The sequence below is a fragment of the Miscanthus floridulus genome, chromosome 9 (genome assembly GCF_019320115.1).
Source record: "Miscanthus floridulus cultivar M001 chromosome 9, ASM1932011v1, whole genome shotgun sequence".
Lineage (NCBI taxonomy): Eukaryota > Viridiplantae > Streptophyta > Magnoliopsida > Poales > Poaceae > Miscanthus > Miscanthus floridulus.
Genome location: NC_089588.1, coordinates 78802903 through 78812870, shown reverse-complemented (window position 1 = coordinate 78812870; position 9968 = coordinate 78802903). Strand labels below are relative to the sequence as shown.

General features: G+C 54.1%; 1 protein-coding gene across 1 annotated transcript; it reads left to right on the top strand.

Annotated features, from left to right (window-relative positions):
* Positions 1 to 392: 392 nt before the first annotated feature.
* LOC136480129 (laccase-15-like) lies at positions 393 to 9232 on the top strand. Its single transcript, XM_066477773.1, has 4 exons — positions 393 to 529; positions 638 to 885; positions 7756 to 7875; positions 8007 to 9232. Exons 1-4 carry the CDS (start codon positions 393 to 395, stop codon positions 9230 to 9232), a joined length of 1731 nt encoding a protein of 576 aa, XP_066333870.1.
* The last annotated feature ends 736 nt before the right edge of the window (positions 9233 to 9968 follow it).

Here is a 9968-nt window from a genome sequence, read left to right as displayed (position 1 = left end):
TTCGATATCGTGATGAGGCAGCATGGCCACTAGGCTACGCCCATGCTTCATGTATGTGTACTATATAAGCTAGGTCCTACACAGCAGTATACCAGTACATTTGAAGAAGGCAGCTGACAAGACAAGAAAAGGCATGAAGAGCCGTATCCTCCCAGACGCCTTCTTCTTCTTCTTCCTCCTCCTCCTCTCGGCCATGGCCGTGGCCCTGCCAATGGCTGCTGCCGCTGCTGCAGTCGTCGAGCACACCTTTGTGGTAAGCATATATGTACTTTTGTTCATGGACGATCATCATCAGCATATATATGGGTACTGAATTTGAACAAGATATATACTGACAATGTATATACCCAATACTTTTCCATGGATCCAACAGGTGAGTCAGGTGGGCATGCATGACACACCTGTGCGAGGAGACGCTGGTGACCGTGGTGAACGGGCAGCTCCCGGGACCGGCGATAGAGGTCACAGAGGGAGACTCGGTGGCCGTCCATGTCATCAACAAGTCACCTTACAACATGACAATCCATTGGTATGTACGGAGTAGTAGTAATATTTTCCATCAATATGACAATCCATGGCGTGGCCTGCATCTTCTTCCTGATGATGAATGAAAGAAAGAGAGTGTATGTATTTGCAGGCATGGCGTGAAGCAGAGACTGAACTGCTGGGCCGACGGGGTGCCGATGATCACCCAGTGCCCCATCCGGCCAAACCACAGCTTCACCTACCGGTTCAACGTCTCCAGGCAGGAAATCACCCTGTGGTGGCACGCCCACGTCTCCTGCCTCCGGGGAAGTGTCCATGGCGCCTTCATCATCCGGCCCAGACACGGGGCCAGCTCATATCCCTTTCCAAAACCTCATAGGGAGGTGCCCCTCGTCATAGGTGCCTCCGATCCCCTGCATTCGCCTCATCATCCATCTAAGATATATATGACCATGGATGCACTATGTCATAGACTCCGCGTTCACTGCCGGGTCTAAACCGGCTGTCACCGCCGGATTTCAGTCCGGCAGTGATAAGACTGACACTTCAGTGTCGGGCATGTTGTAATCCTAGCTTGGACCAGCTCATAGTTATCGGCCTAGATTAGAATAAGGAGAGCCCAATCCTAACCAGGTTGAGCGCGTCAGTTAGTTGGAGCCAGATGCATGGTGCGTTCATGCAGGAGCCTCCCGTTTTCTTAGTTTCTGCAGAATAGTGGAGGTACTCGACATGCTCTCGACCGTGGGATGGCGCGGTCCAGTCGGAGGTCATGGGGAGTGCAGTGTCGTGGCGCGAAGTGCGCTCAAACATTGTACGTTTATATCAATAGAGTCAGAAAATGTCTGCAAGTAGCGCGAGTTCGTGTGTGTTCTTCTGAGTTCCTGGTGTGCAGTTAGTGTGCTCGACTTGTCTCCCGCAAGGGGCGCCGGGCAGCGTGGACAACAATTGGTACCGGAGCTGTAAGATAAGGGACCTAGCGCATCGTGATGGGGTCATCGAAGGGCCGAGGCCGCTCGCCGCTGCCGGCAAGCACGAAGGAGAAAGGCGGCGGCTCGGGCAACAAGTCTCCAAGGCGTTCGCCGTCCCCAAGCCGTTCACCGACACGCCGTTCACGAACGAGACTCCGTGAGGGCGCCGTCGAGCGCGTCGTTCGGGAGACGACTGGCTCCGGCAACTGGCCGCAGCTCACGAAGACGAACTATGACTCGTGGTCGCTGCTGTTGAAGCTGAAGCTGCAATCTCGCTATCTTTGGGAGGCGATTGAGGACGAGGACGTCGACTACCACGACGACCGTTCCGCACTGGAGGCGATTTGCTCCAGCGTGCCCCAGGAGATGGTGCCCACCCTGGCGACCAAGCCATCGGCCAAGCAGGCGTGGGAGGTGATCCGGACGATGCGCATCAGCGACGATCGGGTGCGGAAGTCGACGGCGCAGAGTCTCTGTGCGGAGTACGAGCAGATCGCGTTCCGAGATGGTGACTCCGTCGAGGATTTCGCCCTGCGTCTGTCTAATCTCGTGCAGCGGTTGGTGATCCTCGGCGACCCAGAGCCGGAGCCGAAGGTGGTTGCCAAATACCTCCGTGTCGCTCGACCGAGGTACAGGCAGCTCGTCATCTCCATCGAGACGCTCCTCGACATCAACAAGCTCACGATCGAGGAGGTCACGAGGAGGCTCAAGGCGGCTGATGACGGGCATGACACCGGTGGAGGTTCAAGCTCTTCCACGGCGCGCCTCAACCACACGGAGGAGGAGCTAGTGGCGCGGGTGGTGTCCCGGCTGCAGCTCTCAGGCGAGGGCGGTTCCGGAGCTGGGCGGCCTCCACCGTCCAAGCAACGGCGCGGCCGCGGTGGTGGCTCGTCCCAAGGCGGTGTAAGAGGTGGTGGTTCCAATCCACCCGCCGGCGGCGATGGCAAGAAGAAGAAGATCGCCGGCGATGAATGTGCCTACTGCGGCAAAACGGGCCATTGGGCTCGTGAATGCCGCAAAAAGAAACGCGACGAGGCGGCCCATGCAGCCCAAGCGGAGGAGGAGCCCAAAGAAGGGGCGCTGCTGCTGGGGGTGACATCGCTGAGCGTCATTCATTCCCCAACCTCGCCGCCGTCATACACTCCATCGCTGCAGTCGTCTGAGGGCGCACTCTCCGTCAAGATCGAGGGCGGGGGGAGTTCTACATGGGCTCTTGCTGAGGCGGAGCTGGAGCCCATGGCGCACGTGGCTCTGGTGTCCGCTGCAGCGGCAGATGCATCCGCATCCTCGTCGCAGGAGCGCCAGGCGGTCCACCTCGAGGAGAGCAAGCTGTTCGTCCAGCTTGGCGAGAACGGCGGCAACGGGCGGACTCGGTGGATCCTCGACACGGGGCGATGAATCACATGACCGGGGAGCGGTCCGCTTTCTCCGACATCGACACCGGCATGCATGGTACAGTCCGGTTTGGGGACGGCTCCGTCGTCGAGATCGAGGGGTGTTGAACCATCTTGTTCAGCTGCAAGACCGGGGAGCACCAGAGGCTCGCTGGCGTCTACCTCATCCCCAAGCTGACGGCGAACATCCTAAGCCTCGGGCAGCTAGATGAGGATCGGTACAAGGTCCTAATCAAGGATGGGATCCTGCGCATTTGGGATCAATGCCGGCGTCTTCTGGCGAAGGTGCAACGCTCGGCGAACCAGCTGTACACCCTCGACCTCAGCATCTGTGCGCCGGTGTGTCTTGCCGCACACGCCGATGACGTCGCCTGGAAGTGGCATGCGAGGTACGGTCACCTTGGTTTCCAAGAGCTCAAGCTGCTGTCCAGGAAGGAGATGGTCCGAGGGCTCCCGGCGATCGACCACGTGGAGTAGGTGTGCGAGATCTGCCTCGCCGGGAAGCAACGTCGTCAGCCATTCCCGGCGGTGAGCAGATTCGGCGCGTCGCGTTCCCTAGAGCTCGTGCACGCAGATCTCTGTGGGCGATCACGCCGGAGACATCGGGCGGCAATCGCAAGTTCCTGCTTGTCGTGGATGACAGGAGCCGGTACATGTGGCTGATCCTGCTGGCGTCCAAGGATCAAGCTGCTGCTGCGATTATACAATTGCAGAAGCGTCTGGAGGTGGAAGCTGGAGAGAAGCTGGGCACGCTGCCCACCGACCACGGCGGCGAGTTCACGGCGCAGGCGTTCGTTGACCATTGCGCCGATCACGGGGTCCAGCGACACTTCACCGCGCCGTACACGCCTCAGCAAAATGGCATGGTGGAGCGGCGCAACCAAACTGTGCTGGGGATGGCCCGTAGCATGATGAAGGCAATGAATGCGCCCGGATGGCTCTAGGGTGAGGCGGTGAGCACCGCCATCTTCATGCTGAACAGATCGCCTACGGGGAGCGTGGAGGGGAAGACACCTTACAAAGTCTGGTATGGCCCTAAACCGGCTGTGCACTTCTTTCGCACCTTCGGTTGTGTTGCCCATGTGAAGGTCACCGGTGGACACCAGCGTAAGCTGGACGATCGTAGCACACCCATGGTGTTCATCGGCTACGAGCCCGGTTCGAAGGCATACAGGTTCTATAATCCGAGCACGGAGCGTGTTCACATATCGTGAGATGCGGTGTTTGAAGAAGGAAGGGCCTGGAGCTGGGGAGACAAGGCGGCGAGCATGGCTCCGAGGGAGCCATTCATCGTGGAGTACGTGACGTTGTCTTCCCAGGCAGTAGGCACGTGCTGCAATCACTAGCGACACCAGCACAGGAAGCTGTTTCAGTGGGTTCGCCTACACCGAGAACACCTGCAGGAGTGGAGTTCACATCCCCACCACTAGGGGAGCTGGACCTCGACACCAACCACCACTACGAGGTGCCACTCCGGTTCAGAAAACTAGAGAACGTTCTGGGACCGGCGGCTACTCCGGAGCTTGCTGGTCGGGAGCTGGATGGCGAACTCATGCTCGCCGTGGATGACGAGCCCGCCACGTTCGAGGACGCACGTGGCGACAAACACTGGAGGAAGGCCATGATGGAGGAGATGGCCTCCATAGAAGAGAACAGCACCTGGGCACTCTCTGATCTACCCCCAGGCCATCGCCCGATCGGTCTAAAATGGGTGTTCAAGCTCAAGCGCAATGAACAAGGGGAGATCATCAAGTACAAAGCCCGGCTCGTTGCAAAAGGCTATGTCCAGCAGCACGAAATTGATTTTGATGAGGTATATGCTCCTGTTGCTCAAATGGAATCAATTCGAACCCTTCTTGCAGTGGCTGCACAGGAAAATTGGCTCGGCTTTTCTCAATGGGGAGCTCAAGGAGGAAGTCTATGTCCGGCAGCCGCCAGGCTTCACTGCTGCTGGGCACGAAGGCAAGGTGCTCAAGCTAAAGAAGGCGTTGTATGGGCTCCGCCAAGCTCCCAGAGCGTGTAACATCAAGCTTGATCACAGCCTGCGCGAGCTCGGTTTCAAGAGGTGTGCAAGTGAGTACGGCATGTACACAAGGGGAGCTGCAACGTCGCGGGTGGTGGTGGGTGTCTATGTTGATGACCTCATCATCACAGGCGCGACACACATGGACGTTGAAGCGTTCAAGAAGGAGATGCAGCGGCTGTTCCGGATGAGCGACCTTGGTCTTCTCTCTTACTATCTGGGAATCGAAGTGAAACAGAGAAAGAACTTCATCTCACTAGGGCAGGCCGCCTATGCAAAGAAGCTGCTCGACAAGGTGGGTCTGACCGGTTGCAACCCGTGTCAGACTCCTATGGAAGTCCGCTTGAAGCTATCAACCAAGAGCACCACGCCGGAGGTGGATGCTACTGAGTACCGAAGCTTGATCGGCAGCTTGCGGTATCTGATCCATACACGTCCAGATATAACCTTTGCAGTACGTGGGATACCTGAGCAGGTTCATGGAGACACCACGCAAGGAGCACCTGGTCGCTGTAAAGCGTTTGCTGCAATATATCGCAGGCATGGTGGAATTTGGCATACTCTACTCCAAGGTCGCCAGTGGTGGCGACAACAAGCTGACGGGGTACAGTGACAGTGATTTGGGGGGAGATGTCGACAAACGGAGGTGCACTGCAGCAGTAATCTTCTTCCTTGGGGACAAGCCGATCTCATGGCAATCCCAGAAGCAGAAATCAGTGGCACTCTCCACCTGTGAAGCTGAGTACATGGCCGGTGCACTTGCGGCGTGCCAGGCTGTGTGGCTCACCCGGCTACTGACAGACATCATCGGCGTTCAAGTTCAGCCGCCGGAACTGAAGATGGACAGTCAGTCCGCCATCGCGCTGAGCAAAAATCATGTGCTTCACGACAGGAGTAAGCACATTGATACACGCTTTCATTTCATTCGTGACTGCGTGGAGGACGGGAGGATTTGCCTGGACTACGTGAGCACTCAACAGTAGCTTGCTGACGTCCTGACGAAGTCTCTTGGGCGAGGAAGCTTCTGCGAACTGCATACCAAGATTGGTGTCGTCAAGTTGAGCTGATCCGAGTAAGTCTTAGGGGGAGAAATGTTGTAATCCTAGCTTGGACCAGCTTATAGTTATCGGCCTAGATTAGAATAAGGAGAGCCCAATCCTAACCAGGTTGAGCGCGTCAGTTAGTTGGAGCCAGATGCATGCTGCGTTCATGCAGTGGCCTCCCGTTTTCTTAGTTTCTGCAGAGTAGTGGAGGTACTCGACATGCTCTCGACCGTGGGATGGCGTGGTCCAGTCGGAGGTCATGGGGAGTGCAGCGTCGTGGCGCGAAGTGCGCTCAAACAATGTACGTTTATATCAATAGAGTCAGAAAACGTCGCAAGTAGCGCGCAGCACCAAAAACACTCTCGAGTTCGTGTGTGTTCTTCTGAGTTCCTGGTGTGCAGTTAGTGTGCTCGACTTGTCTCCGGCGAGGGGCGCCAGGCAGCGTGGACAACAGGGCAGTCCACCCGACAGAGATACCGACTTTACAGAGAGAGAAAAACACCGGCACGCTCGCCGGGGACCTTAGTCCGCCGACACCACTGCCCCCGTACCGGGGAGCTCCACCTGTGGTCCCACTCCAGATCCATCCATACAGGCAGTGGATCCATATAAGTAAGCAACGAATCAAGAAGCAGTGGTTCCAACAAACAAATCCACCTATGCAAAGCACGAGTTTGTCCTTAAGCAATCAACGAGAAACATTGGACTTATACAAGCAAGCAACAAATCAATATGTGGAAGATGTCGTCGACGTTGATGACCATGGACCACTACAAGCCCTGCGCCCGTGATGCATACATACATACACACATACATACATATACATACATACATGCGAATGGCAAATTTCATATATGCATTGTTTTGGCACAATGCTCTATTTAAAATGAGCGCCTCAATTTTCTTCCAGAGAGGACAATTAAAAAAAATCGTCTCTAAAAATGGTTTCATAGATGACCTACCGCTAGAAATCAATTTTTATAGACGTGCGATGTTTTCATCCGCCTCTATAAATATCTCTATTTCTAGAGGCAGTCTCCTCTACAAATAAGATTATATTCTAGAGGCCATTGGTGTTTCGAACCATGCCTCTAAAAGTAGAATGCATTTCTAGGAGTAGATGGAAACATCAAACCACCTCTACAAATTAATTTATAGAGGTAGCTGGCAATATATATGACTTTTCCAAATCAACTTTTTTTGAAGACAAACTTTGTATCAAAGTTGTAGAGCCCGAACAGATATACAACTTTGTAGTTGATGATTTTTTAAGCTAGAATCATTTAGGGTCCTAAAGTTATGTTTTAAGTTGTCAGACTTTAAAATTTTATTTTTCAAACGCCTAGATGGAGACATGCTCCAAAACCAAAGTTGTACTGCTCAATAAAATCTTAACCTTTGGGGTACAACTTTTTTCATTTGAAGTCGTTTTAGGGAGGAAATACCCGTCGCAAGATTCAAGAAAGTTTATTTATACAAAGTATAGCAACCTGCATTCGGTCACAAAGTGTCCATGTGACGCAGTGGTAGGGAAAAACTTAAGGTTGAGTCAACCCACACATACGTAAAAAAAAAATCATATGATCTGTGACCTGTGTGTGGTCTACTTCTTCCTTGATGGGTTTCTCCTAAGGCTATTGTTTTTTGTTTTGCTATTTTTGGATAATTTATAATTTCTAAAAAAAAAAGATATCTCGAGGTGGGCCACTTGCCGACCCATCTACAAATCATCGATTTTAAAAAAAAAACGGTGATTTCTAGATACTCTCATTAAAATTGGTTCCGTAGTAGTGTGCCTGAATTAGTAGTATTTGTTACTGTGGTCTTGGTGGTAATTGCAGGGGAGTGGTGGCAGACGGATCTAGGACAGATTGACAAGAGCTTGACGAACGGTTTCTTTGGTTTTAACCCCAGCTCAGCGACAATTAACGGCAAGCTTGGAGATCTTAACAACTGCTCCGGTACGGTAATCATCCTAGCTCTCAGTTCTTGGATCTTTACAACTAGGAGGCCGGGCTTCATTTCATTTCAAAATTGATTTGCACGAATGAAGAATTTGCATGGTGCTTCATTTCATTTCAAAAATTTGAAGGTGGCCTTGTTGAAGAGGGCTACGTATTGGAGGTGGAGGAAGGCAAGAACTACCTGTTACGCTTGATCAACGCCGCGCTAATGTCCGAGTACTACTTCAAGATCGCCGGGCACAAGTTCACGGTGGTCGCCGCCGACGCGAACTACGTGAAGCCGTACACCACGGACGTGATCGCGATCGCGCCCGGCGAGACGGTGGACGCCCTGCTGGTCGCCGACGCGGCCCCGGAGAGGAGCTACTACATGGTCGCCCTGGCCAATCAGCCATCAATCACCAACCCGCCGTTCCCGGTCACGGTCACGAGAGGGACGCTAGCTGCGGTACCTCAACGACGGCGACGACCTCTGGCGCCGGAGATGCCGGACCTGCACGACATGATGCCCTCCTTCTACTTCCATGGCAACCTGACCAGCCTGAGACTGGCACACCCGCGCGGGCGGACGGTGCCGGCGCACGTCGACGAGCGCCTGCTCGTCACGCTCTCCATGGGCTCCGTCTGCCGGAACGGCGGCGAGTCCTGCGCGCGGGGCGGGAGCATCGAGTCCATCATCGTGGCCACCATGAACAACGTCTCCTTCCAGCTCCCGGCCACCACGAAGACGACGACTCTGCTGGCGGCGCACTACAACCACAGCCATAGCAGCGTCGTCGTCAACGGGACGGGGGAGCAGCCGCAGCAGCTGTACACGCCGCTGCCGGAGAGGCCGCCGCGGCCGTTCAACTTCACCGACCGCGCCTTCATCCCGATCGGGCCCACGGAGGCGGAGGCGCGGCTGGAGCCGACGCCGAAGGCGACGACCGGGCGGCGGTTCCTGTACGGCGCCGCGGTGGAGGTGGTGTTCCAGAACACGGCGGTGATGCAGAGCGACTACAACCCGATGCACCTGCACGGCCACGACATGTTCGTGGTCGCGCAGGGGCACGGCGACTTCGACGCGGCGAGGGACGTGCCAGCGCGGTACAACCTGGTGGATCCGCCGGTGAGGAACACGGTGCTCGTCCCCAGCCTCGGGTGGGCCGCCGTCCGCTTCGTCGCGGATAATCCAGGAGTGTGGTACCTGCATTGCCACTACGAGTTCCATGTGGCGGTGGGCATGGCGACGGTGTTCGTCACAGAGGACGGCCCAACAGTCGGCTCAGCTCTTCCGCCGCCGCCGGCAGATCTCCCAAAGTGTGGCGGCGGCCATGGCAGCAGCCTCGACGTCATGGAAAACGACCTACTATAGCCCGTTGCAGAAAACGCCGATATTTCTGACGTTAACATAGTATATAATAATAACAAGTTGTAAGGTGTGCCGTCTCTGTAATACGTGGCACTGACAGTGGACCTCTGTTCTGGTTTAAAATTGTGTCCAAGCGCAACCACGTACGTGGATCATGTATCACCACATGAGAACTGGTCGGCAATGACGGGGCCACTAAAGTGCAATAGTGACGGGGAACCACTTATGTGGATTGTTTCATTATTATCATGCTTGATCGTTTGGTGAATCATTTTCTCATGAAGCACTGTCTAAGGCAGGAACCGGGAAATCACTTACGTGGATACTACATTTGCGAGAACCTCGTGAATTTCTCGTGGAAAACAAATGATGAACTACTCGAAGTACGTAAACAATATACACAATTTATTTATTACCATTGTTGATATATACACACCCTAATCATATATTCATATTTTTTCCTTCATTCAAAGCTTAACTAGAAGAGGGACAAGGTCCTACGACCGGATCAGATAAAAGCAATTCAAGAGGCATTGACAGGATTTCTTTTTGAGCAGGCCGTAGATCCCAAGGAATGGTACTACAATGACGAAAAATTAGATCCTAAGCTTCCTGAAGAGCTGGATTCAATGTAATTCGAAGGACAGTACAAGCTTTTGTTAGCTTATGTATAGTTTCATGTACAAGCTTTTGAAATATATGTATAGTTTCATACATTTTGCGTGTATGTGTATATATA

What these genes read in the sequence shown, in the direction of transcription:
- LOC136480129 (XM_066477773.1), top strand. Translation starts at nt 393, where the DNA reads ATGACACACCTGTGCGAGGAGACGCTGGTGACCGTGGTGAACGGGCAG. An exon ending in TACAACATGACAATCCATTG is followed by an intron (nt 530 to 637) that starts GTATGTACGGAG and finishes ATGTATTTGCAG; the next exon opens with GCATGGCGTGAAGCAGAGAC. An exon ending in AGATCTTAACAACTGCTCCG is followed by an intron (nt 7,876 to 8,006) that starts GTACGGTAATCA and finishes AAAAATTTGAAG; the next exon opens with GTGGCCTTGTTGAAGAGGGC.